Source organism: Pelodiscus sinensis, chromosome 1 (genome assembly GCF_049634645.1).
Source record: "Pelodiscus sinensis isolate JC-2024 chromosome 1, ASM4963464v1, whole genome shotgun sequence".
Taxonomy (NCBI): domain Eukaryota; kingdom Metazoa; phylum Chordata; order Testudines; family Trionychidae; genus Pelodiscus; species Pelodiscus sinensis.
The window spans coordinates 111241993-111261602 of NC_134711.1; the positions used below are offsets into that span (position 1 = coordinate 111241993).

Consider the following 19610-nt stretch of genomic DNA (forward strand, 5'->3'; position numbering starts at 1 on the left):
CTCAGTATTCTGAATCTGAGCTGTGTTGGTCAGTTGGGTCACAAAAGTTACATGGTGCTTTTTCTTATTCTTAATTGGGTAAACCTAACACTTGTAATCATGAAGAAGGCTTGAGGACTCTCAGGGAGAATTACAGTTCAGTGAAAGGCAGCAGATGCTGAGATATGGAATTTTTTAGGAAATGTTAAACTTTTCCTTTCTGGACCACACAGGTCTTGTCCAAGACAAAATTCCTAGAAAACTTAAGCAGCTGTGAGATTTATTAGCTTGATGTCTAGTTTAAATTTTATCTTCTCATGTAACAGTCACCCAGAGTAACTGCCTACATTTTTGTGCTCTTAATGGTAACTGTACAGGGGATGATCAAATCCTCATCTGTCTTATTTAACTGAAGCTTGGCCAAAACTGTGGTAAAGGGTTTTGGGAACACTGCTCCTCCTTCTGTGTTAAGCAGTGTGGAATCCTATATGAAATATACTAAGAGCATTCTATTTACTGAACTGTTAAGCTCTGGCCTTTGCTACTAAGTATTTGCCTGTGCATATGTAGTGTTTGTTTGGAAAAGGTACAGTCAGATCCCTGTCATGCTTGGTTAATTACATCCCTGCAGGAGCTCTCCTAAGGAGTTTTGGAAACACTTGTTGTCCTGCTGCTTCAAGCAGTGTGCCATTCTGCATATAACATGACAAGCACACTATACTTACTGAGCTGTTATCTTCTGCCATAAGTATAGCCTATTTCACAAGCCTCCTCTCCAGTCCTTGGTTCTCTGGTGACTCTGTCGCTGCAGTAGCCTTCACATGAACATGAGGTACTGGGATATATATAGATCACGACTTGCATTTAAAAAAGTGACTAAAGATTTTGGGAGCTTCCATTTCTGGGAAGGAGGCCTGCTTTTCATAGGGAGAGTGGGTGTTGCTTTCTGAAAACCGGGTGCCTTTAAGGTTTCTTAAGCAGGCCACCCTAAAACAGACACCAGAATCACGTTTGAAAATTTTGGTTCATGTACCACAGTTTGAAGTGGGTTTGCATGTGCCTGCAATATGTTCTACTTTTCTGCCTAATTATACCACCGTATTTTGAGTGAGCGATTGGCCTTCAGGGCCTACCTGCAAATGAAGATGATGTGAGAGGTCTCACTGAAGACTAATATCATTGCTTGGCAAGAACCAAATGGGTTTAATTTATTAAAGTTAGGAGTTTTTGAAAATTGCGAACTGAGCATCCACAGTAGAAAAATATCATGAAGTCTACATGGGAAAATTCATAGTTTGTGGGCTTCCGTAGACTTCCATGAAGTTCCTATATACATTAATTTGACTCCAGGCGCACACTTTATGCGATATGCTCTACATGTGTGTTCATCTAGGTAGGTGTGCAACTGTCTTAAATACACACTGGTTTGTGCAAGGAATGCACAAGTATAGTATGCAAAGCCATCAGCAATTGGTAGTTCTGTCAGCTGAATTGTTCGCATTCAAATTGGTTAAACGTTCTTTGGGCAAAGCTGGGAGTGAAATTAACAAATTAATCTAGGAAGAAAGTGTATTGATTCATCTCTGTGGGTTAAATTGTTTAAGATAAGAAGAACCCTCAAATCTTAAGGAAGTTTTGGGGGATTCAGCATAATGGAAAATTAGACCTTACTGCTGTTGTATATCTTAACAGAAAAAAAGGCTGAAATGCAAAAATTTAGCCATATGCGGTATGCATGGGACCTAAGTAATATATCCTATTTTTTTACAACTACATGTGTAGCTTAATATATCAGTGTTTGTGCTGTTAAATGGATTCCAGAAATCATGCAGAGTCTGCACTATGGCTGAGTTAATGTTGTTATTGGAATGACACCTTTGCATTTCCTGACTCTTTATTTTTTTTAATTTTCACCTTAATGTTGTATTAATGCAGGATCTGAGAGATGAAGAGAAGGATCATGAACGGAGTGGAAAAAATGTTCATAAAACCTTCTCACTCAAAAATAAAGTAGAGTTTTAGATATATGGTTAAAACATGGGAAGCAGATTTAACATGCATGTCAATGAAAGACCAACAACACCGCTGTAAATTTGGTTCTGTGTGGTCAGTTGCGCTGCATGTTTCCATCCTGAGCTGCAGCACCCCTCTATTAACAGCAGTTCTAAGCCCTCGCTGCACTCTGCTAATGCACATCTGCCTATCAAGATAATCTTAAAAAACAACCAATGGTCTGGTAGCACTTTATCACTAACAAAATATGTAGATGGTATCATGAGCTTTCGTGGGCACAGCCCACTTCTTCAGATGACTGGAATTGTAATTCCAAGGACAAGAAACTGTCTTGTCACAAACCAATTCTACAAAACAAATACACAGAGAGGCGTTGGAATTACAATTCATTCACAAATTCAGTTCTCATGCTGATGACCTCCTCAATCGAGATAACAGATGGCTGGGATATTATCAACCTAACATTCAATTAAGGTGCCAACAGTTCTTTGTGTAGATTCTTGCATTAGTACCCTTCCTATCTAATTGCTAGCCTATGATCCTTTTCTCCTTCTTTTGACTATCCAATCTTTAGGAGGTCTGAGAAGTTACCAGTTCTGCCTACTTGTTTTTCCCTTTGATATTTTCATACCCTCTGCTCCTTGTTTCACACCTCTTTCCTTTTTTCCCCCCCTTCCCCTCTCTCCCTTCTCCCTTATTTTTTGGGGTCTGCACATCCTAAATTCAAAACTCTGGTTATCTGAAGAAGTGGGCTGTGCCCATGAAAGCTCATGATACCATCTACATGATTTGTTAGTTTATAAAGTGCTACCAGACCATTTGTTATTTTCTAAATTTATTCTATACAGACTAGCTCAGCTACCCCCTGAATCTGCCTATCAGTTCCCCCTGCTGGTCAGTCATAAGATCATAGAAATGTAGAGCTAGAAGGGACTTTGAAAGGTCATCTAGTTCATTCCTCTCCATTGAAGCAGGACCAAGTAAACCTAGACCATCCCTGGCAGATGCTTATCTAACTTATTCTTAAAAGTCCTCCAATGGTGGGGATTCCACAGCCTTCCTGGGGTTCCACTGATTAACTATCTTCATAATTAGAAAGTTTTCCTAATGTCTAACCTAATTCTCCCTTGCTACAAATTAAGCCTGTTAGTTCTTGTTCAATCTTCAGGGAACATAAGTGTCCTCTTTATAACTCCCTTTAGCATATCTGAAGATTGTTCTCAGGTCCCCACGCAATTAAAACTAAACATATCTAGTTTTTTTTAACCTTTTCTTATAGGAGTAACGGTAGTTTGAATTAGGAGCTTTAATTCGAACTACCTAGCCCGTGCCGTGTGTAGCCGTGGGCAGGTAGTTCGAACTACCGGTCATTTAAAAATGGCGGCGCCCGGGAACATGCAAATGAAGCCCGGGATATTTAAATCCCGGGCTTCTTTTGCAGGTTCGAATGACTACATTAGCCACCCTATTTCGAACTAGGGTGGCTAGTGTAGACATACCCTCTTATGCCTTGATTCTGCTCCAATTAAAACCAATGTAGTAGATGCCAAAGTAGAATTTAGTGCTCTTGAGTGAAAATCCAGACTATATTGAAGTCCATGGTAAATTTGCCAGGGACTTTGATGGGATCTGGATTTTACCCATCATCTCTGTTTAAGACTATTTCAGTTTTGTCTCATCTTTGGGGGCAACATATTTGGAATATTTCTGAGGACACTCAAAGGGAGGGTCATAGGTCACTCCTTCTAACATGAGAATTGGTGTCTCTGCCAGTAGCCTCCAGCTATGTGATATTTGTTTCTTCCTCAGTTCTTCAGTCTGCTAATGGGAAACCCACAAGCACCGGCTCCCGCCTGTCTCATCCTCCCTCCCATGGCTGCTGACTCTGATAGAGAAGCATCAGCACTGGTGACAAGCAGCTCCATGAAAGCTGATGCTTAAAAGGCGGTTCCCCTAGAGCACCGGCTCCCACCTGTCCCCTTCCCATGCTGCTGCAGCGTCCCCATGCGCACCAGCTTCCACCTCATTCCCCCTGCTGCCTCTGATACAGAAGTGGGGAGGGCATGTAACTGTTCTGGTTAACTGATGAACCCAGGCTTTTTGGTTAACAGTGTATACCAGAGGTGGCCAACCTGCGGCTCATGAGCCACATGCGTCTCTTCACCCTTGAAAGTGTCGCTCTCAAAGCCTTTCCTGCAGCTGCCCCATTTGCCCCTACAAACCGTCCCCGGCTCCCTGTGCTTACCGGGTGCAGGGGAGCCGTTCAGTGTGGGAAAATGGCGTCGGCAAGATGGCGTTAGCCGACAGGAGCCTGATGTGGCCAAATAGACTAACCTGTGGTTATTAAAGGGGCAGTGTCCTTTTTTTTTTCCTTTTTTTGCTCAACTACTCTGGCTGGTTGGGAGCTTTCTTCTTCTTTTTTTTTTTTTTCTGGTGCAGCTCTTTGCTTTTTCAGCTCTCTTCATTTAATGGGTTGGCCACCCCTGGTGTATATAGTAACATTCCTCATGCAGAAGGGGTTGATATAGCCAGCATCATGTCTGACCACCTTTGACTGCGCTAATCTAATGGAGCAGGTATCTATTTTGCAGCTGAATGAATGTAATGTGGTCTTTCAACTTGTGACCAATCAAGACGCAACCTCATGCCTTTTGAGTTGAGTGCCTTAACCAATTAGCTCAAGGGTCCCATTTCAGATGGGGGGGAGGTGGCCTGTGTATGCTGTGATGGGGGCAGGCTGAGGACAGTGGCATCAGAAGTATTACTGAGAATGTTCACTGCAAGCAAAGCATCAAATTGGAAGGGGATAGACCCAATCTGTTCAAGGGGCAACTAAGGCACTGGAAAATGCTAGGGTTTTTGGCAGATAACTTACCAGTTAGCTGTCAGGAGCACTGTACCTAATCCTCAATAAATAAATATGAGACCCACTCAGCTCTAACACTAACATACTCTGACATCTTGTGGCAAGCCATTTAAGGGACACTAGTTAGATTTGGAAAGACTTTGTTGCTGCCCTATGCGCCATTGGCGTAACGGGCAGTAAGTAAGTAAGTAAGTTAGATTTAAAATTTTAATATACATTCTTACTTTGATTCTAACTTCGTGGAGAGAGACAGACCTCATCAGGACTCCTGGGTTCTATTTCAGCTGTGGAACGAGAGTAGTGTGTAGTGGGTTACAGCAAGGGGCAGATACATTTGGGTTCTATATAAGAACATAAGAATGGCCATACTGTGTCAGACCAAAGATCCATCTAGCCCAGTATCCTGTCTTTGAACAGTGGCCAATTCCAGGTGCTTCGGAAGGCATGAACAAAACAGGTAATTACAACCAATCCATCCCGTTTAACCCATTTCCAGCTTCTGGTAAATATAAGTTAGGTACTCCATTCCTGCCCATTTTGGGTAGTAGCCTTTGATGGACTGTCATCTTTGAACTTATTTTGTTCTTCTTGGAACCCTGTTATAGTTTGGTCCTTTCCATCATCTCCTGGCAAAGAATTTCCACAAGTTGACCATGAAGAAATAATTTGTTTTAAATCTTCTGCTTATAAATTTCATTGGGTGACCTTGTGTTGTTAGTGAAAGAATAAATAACATTGTTCTTATTCTAGTTTTCCACACCATTCATGATTTTCTAGACATCTAATATATCCTGCTACCCTTTAGTCATTTCTTTTCCAAGCTGAAAAGTCCCAGTCTTGTTAATCTCTCCTCATACGGAAGCTGTTCCTTACCCCTAATCATTTCTGTTTCCTTTTCTGTACCTTTTCCAAATCCAATATATCTCTTTTTGGATGGGGTGACCAGGTCTGCATACTTATTCAAGATGTGGGCATACCATGCCATCTACATGTTTTGTTAGTCTTTAAGGTGCTACTAGACCATTTGTTGTTTTTTAAGTTTTTGCCAGTTACAGACTAACTTGGCTACCCCGCTGAAGCTTTTGAACATGACTTTATATAGAGCCAATATGACATTTTTTCTGTTTTATTATCTGTTCCTTTCCTAATGATTCCCAATATTTTGTTAGCTTTTTGGAATGCCACTTTACATTGAGCATATGTTTTCAGGGAACTATCCACAATGATTCCAAGATTTTTTTTCTTGAGTGGTAACAGCTATTTTAGACCCCATAATTTTTGTCTGAATATTTGAGATTATATTTTTCCATGTGCATTACTTTGTATTAACACTGAATTCCATCTGCCCTCGTGTTGCCCAGTCACCCAGTTTTGTGCGATCCCTTTGTAACTCTTTGCAGTCAGCTTTGAACTTAACTATTTTGAGTAATTTTGTATCATCTGCTAATTTTGACACCTCACCGTTGACCCCTTTTTTCAAGAACATTTATGAGACTTTTAATAGCACAAGTCCTAATGCAGATTCCTGGAGCACAACTCTATTCCTACTCTTTTGCCTCCCTATCTCTTAAGTGGAGTACCCTGCAATGTTTTCATGATGATCTAAGGTTCCTTCGATTATTTGAATGACAAGCCTTTTGTTATCTTAATCACCCTGCTTCCCTCTGTTTATAAACAAACTTTCTGCCCCAAAGGCAAAACTGGAAAAAGCACAAAATCTGTTGCAGTTAAGAATTTCCCCTGAAGCTAGCGCATGCACTTTAAGCAAACCTGAAGTATGAAATCTGGGGATTCAAACTTTAGAGGTGGCTACTGACCCCTCTATCCCCATATATGATGCCCTTGAATCAGCCACCACAGCTTTAACATCTAGTTATGCACCATTGCCTAGGACAAATAGAAGGATAAATATCTAGAAGGCCGTCTGCTTGGCCCTGATGTACTTGTGCAGTGAAGAAGTGAGGAAGGAAGCTCCCTCTCCTTGCATTGATCAAAAAAGGGCAAGGGAAAATTATTATTCTTAGAGAATGGAGAGGGGTGGAGTGTACATGCATCAGTGGCTTCTAAGGGGTTTGTCCTCAGCAGGGGTAAGTTGTGCCTCCTTTGCCACTATGCATTCAACCATGGCTGCACTACTGTTTATCCTTATAACAATTCGGTGAGAACAAGTGCAAAGAAGTGTACACAAGCAGGGGAATCACACCCATCATTCACAGTGTCAATGTAACTGTAGAGTGCAGATGGATGTAACACCTATGTAGAGCAGAATGTAATCTCCTTAATTTGATTTTTATGAAGCTAAATCTTGACTGTTGTTATTTAGGTGGTTTGCTTCTGATTAATGTGTCTTGAAAGTTTTAAGAAGCGCCATCAGATGACACAAGGGATGGATGACATTAAAACAAAACTGTATGTTCACATGACCTAATGTGTTTATTTTGCCTTGAGTCCCAAATGAGCTATTCTGTTTGGGAAGGAGAAAAGCTGCTTGAATTTTTTTTAAGGTACAAAAGTTCAGTATCTGCAGTCAACATGAAAAGTTGGCCAAGTTTATGCTTGCAGATGTGGTTACATGAAAGTAACTTTGGAGTTGAATCCTTAGACTCTGTTTCTCTATTTAAATATCAGTGTTCATCTTGAAGATGTAATTTTGCTAGCTGTTTCGAGTGTCTCAAAGTGCAATAGACAGCTAAATGGGATGTGACATTTGACAAATTCAGCTCTGGAGTAACACCTTTTGACTTCAGTGGGAATTGTGCCCTCTTAAAACATCTGAATTTTGTCTAATGACTAGCATATAGTTAAAAAGAAAAATTATTTCCAATTATTTTCTGACAAATTTTCATAGGAAACAGATTTTATTTGTTTTTATTGAAGATAGACAAGCAACTCTGATTTGCTCAGCTATTACTCCAGAATACTTGTCATAACTGTTTCTCATGAATGCCAGTTTCAACAAGTTGCAGTTGAACAAGGAGACTTGCTAGTTCTTCCAGTTTTCAGGTGTAGAGGGAGGCTTGGAAGGGCTTTGCTCTCCTACCTGGGTGGTGTTTGTGATCCAGTAGATGCCAGACCATGTATACAAGTAAAGTAAGGCACTCTATGCTAATGAGGGCAGCATATACTGTATAGGTGGGACATAATGTTTTATTTAGTGCTGTGTAGACGTTTGGTCTTGTAGGACGGAATCTACAAAACTGCTACTAATATTGATGAATTTTAAGTCTCATGGATAAATTTTGGTGTCCTCTGCCAAGGACCCCTAGGGCAGAGGCAGCCTTGAGCACTGTCACTATGGGCAGCATTACCACCTCAGTACGAGAGGAAAGTCAGAGTGCAAGCTAGTGCAGTAGTGATACACTGCAGGCTCAAGTTGTAACCATGCTGGTGAAGGGCATACTTCCCCTCAAAGACCTCCGGGAGAGAATGTGTGAGGCCATGTTTGCTCAGCCATTTGAACTCTGATCCATAAATCACTGGTGACAAAATGTCTTCCTTTTATTGTTTATTTTACAGTAGCACCTAGAGGCCACACCTGAGATCAGGGTCCCATTGTTCCAAGCTCAGTACAAACACGGTGAGAGACAGCCCTTATCCTGAAGAGTTTCAATTTAAACAGACAAGAGGTGTAAAGGGAAACAAGTAAAGAGAGGGAAGAGACTTTATCCATGGTTACTCAGTAGATCAGTAGCAGAGCCAGGAACAGAATTCAGCTTCTCTCTGTTAAAGTACACTGGACCATAGTAACACTCAAATCAGTTCCCTTAACATGAGGATAGCCAATATTGGGTCAGTCCAGTGGTCCATCTAGCCCAGTATTCTGTCTTCTAACAGTGGCCAATGCCAATTGCTGCAGAGGGAATGAACAGAACAGGTAACATCAAATGATCCATCCCCTTTTACCTATTCCCAGCTTCTGGCAAACAGAGGTAAAATAAACTTCCTTTTATTTATGTTATTTCACTTCTCCTGGAAACATCAGCCTTAGCACTGAGAACTTGCTCTTTACAGCATTCTTGCCACTTAATTTCACAGGGTTAGTCATGTTAGTCTGTAATAGGAAAAAAAACCCCTTAAAAAACAATGAATAGTCTTGCAGCACCTTAGAGACTACCAAAAATGTAGATGCTATCATGAGCGTTCGTGGGCACAGCCCACTTCTTCAGATGGTTGGAGTTTAAGGCATCCAGGTTCCAAATAAATAGCAGAGAAAAAGAGGGGATGGGGAGGGAAAGGAAAAGAAAAAATATGGGAAAAGAATAGTCAATTAGAGTTTCCATGCTTAATGAAACTGACAGACAGGGTTCTAAGTACTCTTAAGTACCTGGTGTTTGGCTTTTTATGTCATTAGGCTATGGGATGTAGGAGGTAATCCAGTTAAGGTCTTTGTTTAAACCTCTATTGTAGGTATCAAACTTGTAAATGTAATAATATGGCAACTTTGAGACCCATTCATGAGGGCCCGGGCAAGTTAAAATGTTGCCCATCAGGTTTCCATGTGTTACCTTTTCAAATATGTTATTTGTGTCCATTAATCTTTTGTCGTAGAGACTGTCCTGATTGGCCAATGTATATGGAAGAGGGGCATTGCTAGCACTTGGTGGCTTAGGTTACACTGGTGGATGTGCAGTTATATGAGCCTATGATGTGGTGGTTTATGTGTTACGTTGTGTGAAGATGTTGCTTGCAGAGATGTGTGGACAGAGTTGGCACTGGAGTTGATTGCGGGGATGGGTTCCAGGATGAGTATGATGGAGGTGTGCTGCATGGTTGCTGGAAATAATTTGTTTGAGGTTAGGGGGTTGTCTCTAGGCAAGGACTGGCCTTCTCCCAAGGTCTGTGAGAGTGAGGGGTCATTTTCCAGGATAGGTTGTGGATGGTTGATATGTGTTTGTGGGGTTTAAGTTGGGGGCTATAGGTGATGAAAAGTGGAATTCTGTTGTTTTCTTTGTAAGGCCTATCTTTAAAAAGCTGATGCCTGTGTACTCATCTGTCTCTGTCAATCTGGTTTTTCACTTCTCTGGGTGGGTATTTTAGTTTTAAGAATGCTTTATATAAACTCAATAAGTGTTTGTCTCTGTCTGTGGGATTGGAGCAAATCCGGTTGTATCTTAGGGCTTGGTTGTAAACACTTGTTTGAGAAATGTCCTGGATGGAAGCTAGAGGCATGTAGGCAAGTGTAACGGTTGGTAGGTGTCTGGTGTAAGGTGGTGGAAATGTGGCCGTAATGTAATTGTACTGTAATTGTACTGTAGTGTTGAAAAGTTGATCTCATATGGACTGGTCCAAGCTGAGGTTGATGGTGGGGTGGAAGTTATTGAAATCCCTTTCCGTGTCTCCTTTCTGCTGGTTCATATTAATGTAAGTAGAGTAAGGGTGCTAGGGGCAAGAGCTTAGGAAACGTTGTTCAAGGTCAGCCATAAAGATATTGGCATATTGTGGGGCCATGCGGCTTCCCATAGCTAGGGGCAGATTTACAATGAAACATATTGTGCCCTGGCACCCCCCCCCCCCCCAAATGACACTGGGCCCCCAGGACTGGGCAGTCCAATACTGGGTCTGGTAGATGCGCTCTGAGGAAGAGGGGAAGGCAGTTCCTTAGCAGAGAGGGCTCGGGGGGCGGGGGGGGGGGGGGTTGAGAGAGCAAGAAGGCTCACCTGCAGGCTGCAGCCTCAGGAGAGCCGGCAGGACTCGGTGAGCAGTGTGAACATGGGCTGGAAGGCTTCAGAGGAGCATGGGGAAGCTGCACAGTCAGCTGGAGAAAAGCAGCACATTGAAGTGGGAAAGTGCCGTTTCTCTCCAGCTGCCAGCCGTGTGGCTACCATGTTTGTGCTGGTGGCTGCCCATGGGGTGGGGAGGGCGGCTGGCCGTGCCTGCTCACGGTGAGGGATGGAGAGCCCACAAACTGCACAGCCGGCAGGAAAATGCTGCACTTTGCATCAGGAAAGCTGGTTGCGTGGCTGCGCTGCCCCTTCCGTCTGAGTCCTCCAGCCCCTGTAATGTTGCACGGCTGTTGGCTGCCTGCAGACAAGGGGGAGACCGGCTGGGGGATGGAGAGCTTGGGACAGGGAGAGGGGGCACTCAGGTGGTCAATGGAACTGTGCCCCCCCGCTTTCAGGTGGAGGTCATGTGGGTCTCTGCCTGCTTCTCTGCACCAATCAGGTCAGGGCCACTGTGGCACCTGAAGCTGTTGTTTGCGGCCATGGAGATCTTCTTGACTCCTCTGTCAGTCTACTCCAGCTCCACCATGGCGGCTCTGCTCCTGTGCTGGGCCCCCAGCTCCGTCCCTTTCACAGAAGGCCCTGCCCCTCCCCCTCCACACTTTGTCCAGGGACCTGGCTATTCTGTCAGCAGACCTGCCTGAACGCTTAGTTCCTGTGCCTGTGGCCCGCACCCACGTCAGGACCTGCACCTAGGAGAGACAGGGGCTGGCTTTCAGCATCCCACATTAAAAATGTTCCAGTACCACTGGTATTAAGCCTAACTGGGGAACGGGTGGACCATACCACAGCCCATCCTGGCCCACCCATAGCTACACTCTCTGCTTTTTCAGACATTTTTAATCTGCCTAAAAATCGAAGTCAGGTTTTTGGGTTTTTTTTAGCAATAATGAAGGGATATTATGAGTCTGGCAGTCAAAAACAGAAGAAAAAAAAAGAAGACGAGGCAAGAAAACAAAGCTAAGCAAATAGACACTTTGTCATTTTATTTTAAAAATCTTGAAGTATCAAAAAGTATGGTCAAGGAAATATTTCAATTATCTGATCACTTGCCAAGTTGTGGGGATACCACAAAGACTGCAAAAGTTGAACAAGGGGACTCTGAAATGGCAATGGAACTACAAAATATTGGTAATTTTGTTGAATTAAGGGAAGAAACCTACCCTGAAGACATTGTATTATGGCCAAAATCTATTACATTGGATATGATAGACTATTTCTTAGTAAATAAGACAAAAAACCTAGCTAATATACAAAAATTGAGAAAAGAGTATGAAGTTGGAGGACAAAAGCAATTTAGGAGTCTTCATAAGTCCCATTTTCTGAGGATGAAGAAAAATGGGACCACAGAAATGAGAAAGTGGTTGATTTTTTGAGAAACCACCAAGTCAGTCGACTGTTAATGTTTGCAAATTATTCCCTGACCATAGTAAAGGAAAACAAACATTTGTCGATGCGCACTCTAATTGAAGAAATGTTGCAAGAGATATTGCTAATTATGAAACTTCCAAAGCTCATGTTAATGCTGTGTGTAAGTGTGTTCAAAGATGTAAATCAGGGGTGAGGAACCTAATGCCCGGGGGCTGGATGCGGCCTTTGGCTTTCCTGGATCTTGCCCCCTAAGGTTCAGGGCTCCCCCCCCCCCCAGCACTGGGGACCCCATGATAGTTCTCCAGTCCCCTGCTGCCCCACTTGTCTGCAGTCCCTGACTGATTCTTCTGTGGGTTAACAATCCCCGGCCCAAAAAAGGTTCCCCACCCCTGATGTAAATTATCCAGAAGAATTGATTCTGTGTTATCGGCTCCTTATTGGAGGAAAGTGTGGTGTTGCCATGCTAAAACTGCTATCGTCTTTGGAACTACCTCTAGTTCCAAAGGACATGATGCGTCATCAGTGTCAAACTGAAAAGGTAATTTTTAACCTGCTTCGAATATCTTAGTGAGTTTGACAATTTTCGCAATGAACATTTGAAAAATTAGCAGTATTGTGGCTTAGGGAAGGCCAACTTTTTAACGCACCAGACCTACAATGAATTCACTACTATAATGGCAGAGATGCCCAGAAACCAATTCACTGATGAAGTAAAGGATGCCAAGTACTGTTCCATAATAGTCAATTCAACACCAGATGTGAGTCATGTGGACCAATTAACATTAATTTTAAGATATGTGATCAGCAATGGTGAAATTGTAGAGTGATTTCTTTGTTTTATCCCACTAAAATCCAACACCTCTGAATGTCTAGAGACAACAGTTTTGGAAATTATTGAAAATTTAGGTTTGGACATCAAAAATTGTCATGGGCTTTGATATCTCCACAGGTATGGCAGGAAAATATTCAGGTCTACAGGCAAGACTGAACAATGCAAATCCCTCTGCTTTATTCATACTATGTTCCAGCCATTCCTTAAATTTAATCTGCAACACTGCAGCCGTATCTTCTGAGGAAGCTATACATTTTGTTTTACTTCAAAACATGTAGCTTTTTTTTTTTTTTTTTTTTTTCCAGTTGCCACACATAGGTGGAGTATATGCTACTGTCATGCTTGGAGAAGGCAAATGTAAAATATTTGACAGTAAAAAAAAATTGTGACACCAGGTGGTCTGCTCATGCAGATGCTGTTTCGGCTTTGAAAATTATCTATGATGTTATAAAGAGAACCTTATTAGACATAGTCATATCAAATTCTGAAAAATCATGCAAAAGCTGAAGCAAAACCTTTGGCAGAAGTTTAAAAAGTGTGATATTGCTGTTTTTACTTTTTTGTGGGACCATTTACTTCAAAGAATTAATGCCATCAGCAAATCACTGCAGAAAGTTGATACAAATTTATTGAATGCTGCATAATTGTTAGCCTCAGTTAAAAGTTTTGTCATGAAAGTTCGAACTGACTATAGGTCCGTGGAATCAGAGATACTAACATTAACAGAAAATATAGGTCCATCTGATATAACTGATGAGAAGCATAAAAACCCCAGGAAGTTATTTTTCGATGAAACTAGAGAAAAGGAAATCAATTTAAAAGGGAAAGAGAAGCTCATCAATGAGACCGTCAGTATTATCTGTGACACAATAATAGAACAATTGTAGAGTAGAGGTGACTCTCTAAAGAAATCTGTTGATTTATTTTGCATATTTTTTGAGAGAAGTATGGATGAAGATGCTAAAAGCCACTACAGTAAGAAATTAAATCAATTTTACTGAGAGGACATAGACACAAATCTTTTCGAAAATGAAGTGAAACATTTCATTCATTTTATCGAAAATAATAAGGTCTCTTCTTAGAGATCACCGGTTGATTTGTACATGATGGTTTCAGGCAACCTTTCCAAGAAATCATTGTGAAAATATTTTAACCAATGTTTCTGGTGAACGTTCTTTTTCTGTATTGAAACGAAGTTAATAATTATTTCTGAAATATGATGAGTCAGGAACATTTGACAAGTTCAGCAATATTGACGGTTGAAAGTGCCTCCTTTACAAAATATTACTTAATTGACAATTTTGTACAGTAAAAGCGTAAAAAGAAAGCTATCTGAATAAATATTTTTTAGCCAATCTTTCTATTAAGCCATCACTGTTCTTGTCTGTCTGTCACAGGATTTTCAACTTGCCCCTCCTGCGCACGCACCAGCCACCCCTACCAGCTCCTGCAGGCATGCTCTGCTACCTGGCTCCCAATGTGGCAGGCCGCCAGCTTCAGCTCCTAGCCCCTATGGCAGGCCGCCACCAAGGCAGGCTGCTCCCGCCTTCCCCTTCCCCCAGCAGGCCGACAATGAGGCCGGCCGCCCTGCCAGCTCTGGCTCCCACCCCTCCCGGCAGGCTGCCCCCACCAGCTCCCGCTCCCCCAGCAGGCTGCCGATGTGACAGGCCGCCCTCCCCCCCAGCTCCAGCTACCGGCCCCCCAGCAGCAGCCCAAGAGTAATGGGGGGCTGCAGCCCCAGAACCAGGAGGGTAACAGCCCCAGAGCTGGAGGGAGTTTAGCATCCCCAGAGTGTTTGTGTGTGGGGAGAAGCCAGTAATCCCTATATCTGTGGAGGGGAAAGACCATAAAGACAAAAAAAAAAAATATAAAAAAAACTTTTTAAAAAGACAATCTTTGTAAAAGCGCAGCAAAAGAGTAAAAATAAAGTTTTCAGCTACCAATTTAGGAGAAAGATTGGATGGCTAACAGTTAGCAACTATCTTGAATTGTACTTAGCAATTTTCAAGTGATCTGCGGGGGAAAAAAAGTTAGCCTACAAAAACAATCTAGGTACCTCACTTTATTTTCATTTACTACTTATTACTTATAATAGAGGAAGAGGAAGGAGAAAAAAGAATGAAAATGAGAGGGGCAGGAAAAGTGAATGTTCTTTTTCTTGTCTGGGTCCACAGGGGGCCAAAAAAAATGAAGCTGAGCACAGGGCTCCACTAACTCTAAATCCACCACTACCCATAGCAGTGCTCTTGACTGGAAGATATAAATTGTCCCCAAATTGGAAATAGTTGTGGGTGAGGACAGAGTCGCAGAGCTCTGTAACGAGGCGTGCAGTGGCATCATCAGGGATAATGTTCCTGACAGCCAGTAATCCATCTTTGTGTGGAATGTTGGGGGTAAAGAGCTTCTACGTCCATGGTGGCTGGGATGGTGTTTTCAGGAAGATTCCTGATGTTCTGTTAGTTTCTTCAAGAAGTCTGTGATATCTCAAAGATAGATGGGAGTGCTGGTAGCAAAGGGTCTGAGGAGAGAGTCAGTATAACCAGATAGTATAAGTGTGCCAATGCGTGAGATGATGGATCATCCGGGATTTCCAGGTTTGTGGATTTTGGGTAGTACATAGAAAACTCCTGGTTGAGATTTGGGGGAGTGTTAGTGTAGATTTCGTCTGGAGTTGTAGCAGAAAGTTTCCTGAGCAGATAGTTTAGTTTTTTGGTATTCGTTAGTGGGTTCAGAGGGAGAGAAGCCAGTAGAATCTGGTGTTGGTGAAAGGGGGTGCTATGGTCATCATGAACAGAACAGACTATGAGCAGGAAGCTGCCAGACAACTCACCAATGCCATTTTTTTCTCTTTTCCTTTCCCTTCCCATCCCCTCTCTTTCTCTGCTATTTATTTGGAACTTGGACCCCTTGAACCGCATTCTTATGAAGAAGTGGGTTGTGCCCATGAAAGCTCATGGTACCATCTACATTTTTTTAGTTTCTAATGTGTTGCAGGACTATTTGTTATTTTTAAAGATTTTTTTCCCCTTAATAATCAGCCTGAAGGAGAATGAGACTAGAAATTGGGTTTCTCATTTTCTTAATCATTTCCTTTCTGCTCTGGTCCCTTTATGCCATTCTATCTGTATAAAGTGGCCATAAAAAGTGGACCATAGGAAATAACCCTGCATAACTGGGGTTTCCAAGGAGTGCAGAATAAGGAGATGGACACTACGCTACATTCCTGTTGCTGCCTCTGTTGTTGGAGGAATGCCAGGAGGAAGGAGGCCGGGTATGTGGCTGGCGTGTATTGCATTCTGACTCCCTGGACTAACTGAGCAAGTGGGTTGACTTTGCTTAAAAAAAAGGGGGGGGGCATAGTGTATCTTAAATCTGGGGACCTTTCCTCACCTTCAAATCCAGGAAGCCTCCTACACTGTCCTCTTCTCAAACAATGGGTCAAATTCACAGCTAGGGGTAAATCAGCAAAAGATAGCTGGTTTCATTGGAGTTGTGGTCACTGGCGCCAATAGTAATCTCACCTTGCCATCCACTCTGCCATTATCAGACTGAAGGCTTCTGTATGCATTCCAGAGTCTAAGGACAGAGGGGGATCATCAGCTCATCTAGTACACAGGATTGAGGGAACTAGCACTAAGTAAATTGCTGGAAATTCACCCAGTGGGTACAAGCTTTTGGGCTGTCTAGGTTGAGCATTGCTGAAAGGAAGTTTGCAATTGTTTCATTGTACTGAGAGGAAAGTGGAATGGCATGCCTTGGCACTGTGCCGTCACCAGTGGTGGCAGCCATAGAGTACTTTGCAATAAGTAGTAATTCTATATTAGGGAACGTGCTCTGGCTCTGTGTTTCTTGGCTCCAGTAGGTTTAAAATGATGCATAAGCATACCATCACTGTCGCTTTCTGAGAGCTCCATCTGTACAATGGAAAGGTGATTGACAGCCGGACAGACTGAATGAGTTTATTAATCCACAGCAATGCAAGTTGCTGCCTCTACACTACTCAGATATTATGGCCCTTATGCAGCAGAATACTTAATTATGTGCTTAACTTTAAGCACATGAGTAGTCCTAGTGAAGTGAATGGACAGAAGGACGTGCTTAAAGCTAAGTGCTTAAAACTAAGCATGCACTTAAGTGTTTTGCTGAATTGGGTCCACGTTGAAAGATTAGTTCAGTCTCCATGCTAGAGGTGAGGGAAAGTAAGAAATATTTTTCCATTATCCTTCCCAGGCATTTGCCAGAGAGAAATTTTATTTTTTGGGGGTTTTTTTCATGAAGTTCAAAAGTGGTCAACTACCTTCCCTGGATCGCTCTCCAGGCTGTTTGGGGTTCTCTGCTGGAAGTCTCACCAGAACTTGCTAAATATGCTTTAAGAAAAGCTGCATTTCTGCTGTAGAGGTCAAAATTGTGCCAAAAATCCTGTTCTGTGATTAATAGCTTTTTCAAAAAACAACAGAAAAAAAGCCAACCCTACCTCAGAGATTTTTACCCCCAAAAAGGAGCTGTGCTAGGGATTCCCTGAAGTCTACTAAAGACTTCACTGTTGTTGTTGATGCTCAGATGATGCAGCGATAAATCTTTAAGACGGATAAACAGATTTTTAAAAAATGACTTCAAATAACGAATTCAGTTTCTCTTTGTTTCTGTTAAATTGGAAGCAGTTAATAGTTACACTTCAATTTGAGACCGTCTCTGAGCTCCTTCTTTATGCAGTGTAAGCGGCTGTTCTTGTACTAAAGAGCTGGAAAATGTTTTTAAGAGAGGAAAAAAAAAACCTCTCTGAGTGCAGAGTCTAGGCTAGGATTCCAGAGGAAGTTGAGGCCTCCAGCTCTACACAGGAAGCAATCTTAGAGCAGGCCTTAAATGCCAGATTCCAGGCAGAGTTTAACTAACCACTGACAGCTCTGTAAACAAAGCAGGGACAAAAAGAGAACAGCTTTCCCTTTTCTGGTAGTCATTTTTGGTTTGGGGGCTGCAGGGGAATTCTGTAATACTCAGCTTGATGGGATATAAACGAAGGCTGAAAAGGCTTTGTATATGAAGAACTATAAAGAAGAAATATTTCATGGACTAAATTAACAAGGAGAAGGTATGGCATGATTAAAATGCATGGATTAAATAACAAAAAATGTTGCTTTTGCTTCTTTAAGTAGGATTTATGTACAACTTGTCTCCTTCTGGGTGGTATTTAAAAGCTCTGGCTTCTTTTCTTTCTGTCTCTTTCTTTTTGGGTTAACCTTTCCGGAACGTCTTGTTATCTATGCAGCTAGAAAAAAGAGAAATGTTGTGTAGTACTTCAAGTAGTAAAAACTGAAGTTAAAAAAATTACAGTCCTGGTGAATTCTTGCTATTGTTTGTAGGAGAGAACCTGTGGCAATACAAATAGCTAGTCTGTGGCTAGAAGATATATACAGTACTTAGGTTAATGCATGTTGATTTAATTATAACTAGGAAACTAAACTCCGGAATGGACTGTGTTTATCCTACTAGGCATTTCGTTAATCCTGTTTATCTCAGCAATATTGAGGCAGTTTATGGATAGAAAAATAAAATATTACCAGTGGAGTTTATAAAGCAAAATAAAAGTGAATTAGCTCAGTTGGTTAAATGAATCCATTGCATTCTATTTCCCTTCTAACTCATCTACCTTTCTTGGTTTAGATTCAGATCTGTTTGGAGTTCCAAAAGTTTGAATACGCACCATGGATGACTTTGAACGCCGCAGAGAACTCAGGAGGCAAAAGCGCGAGGAAATGCGCCTTGAAGCGGAAAGGTGAGGCGTTACATTGCAAAACGGAGTCAGTGGTTTGATTTGTGTTAGTAGTGGCTTTGAGGCTTCCCATGTCTAAACAGCCAAAATGTGATATAGAGCGCCTGAAAATTTTTGCTACTGTTATGTTTAAAATGGCAGTGGGTACTGTTTCTGGGGAGAGGCCAAAAGTTAATGGGAGTTGGGTGCCTAACTCCCTTAGGATTTTTGGAAATCCCAGTCTTTGACGACAGTGTGTAAGCAGTGAAGATGGAATAGGGCAATGTAAAATTATTTACAGGTCCTATGGAAGGGAACTTGTCAAGCAGACAATGGTCAGATGTCATGGATCTGATTGTTAGTCATAGAAATCGCAGATTATTGGGGAGACTGTGTATTTCCAGAGCTAGAGCTCAAATTATAACATGCTGAAGGAAAAGAGAGTGGAAATAAAACCCCTAAAGTACTTAATATATGAGTACTTAACCCTTAGAGTATTAAACAGTCAATATGTGAACCGTATGCTAAATTGTACCAAAATATCGACACTACTAGTACATTATATTTATGATGTGTTTGTTTAATATAGATTATAAAGGCAAAATTTCTGCTCCTAGTTACTCCAGATTGACATTGGGTGTAAATAAGAGCAGAACGGGACCCTAAGTGTAAATTTTGTTCGCTCAAATGCAGTGACAAGACTTTATTAAGTGAAGAGCATGAAAATATTGGGACTGATTCTCCTCTAAATTCACACCCATTTTACACCACTGTAACTCCATTGATGTTGTTGGAGTTATTCTTCTTGTACACCACCATAAAAGGGGAAGGTATCAGGTCACTTATTAATTGTCTTTCTTTATATTACAATAATTACAGTAAATCATTAGTTTATAAAAACTGTAAGAATTTTAAAAAATATAATTTACCCACTGCTATTTATGCTTTTTCTTTTTTACTCTCTTTTCCTTTTTTTTCTCTCTTTCTTTTTTCTTTGGTATTTGTTTCTTTTTGGATACAAAATTGATATAGTCAATTTCACTTTCGTTTCTAGTCTTTTTCATGTTCAAGTTCTCATGC

The 19610-nt window shown here is 41.6% G+C and overlaps 1 protein-coding gene across 7 annotated transcripts in view; it reads left to right on the forward strand.

The window, feature by feature from the left end:
- The window catches only part of CALD1 (caldesmon 1), a 245860-nt gene that overhangs the window by 117891 nt on the left and 108359 nt on the right, over window positions 1-19610 (forward strand). For 6 of the 7 annotated variants that reach the window (XM_075897320.1, XM_075897309.1, XM_025190909.2 and 3 more), the window contains one exon: window positions 18443-18554. In XM_075897320.1, coding sequence (XP_075753435.1) covers window positions 18484-18554 — 71 coding nt within the window. In that variant the 5' untranslated portion in view covers window positions 18443-18483. Of the gene's footprint in view, window positions 1-17604; window positions 17871-18442; window positions 18555-19610 lie in introns of those variants that run through there. The other variant, XM_025190910.2, reaches the window with a different exon arrangement.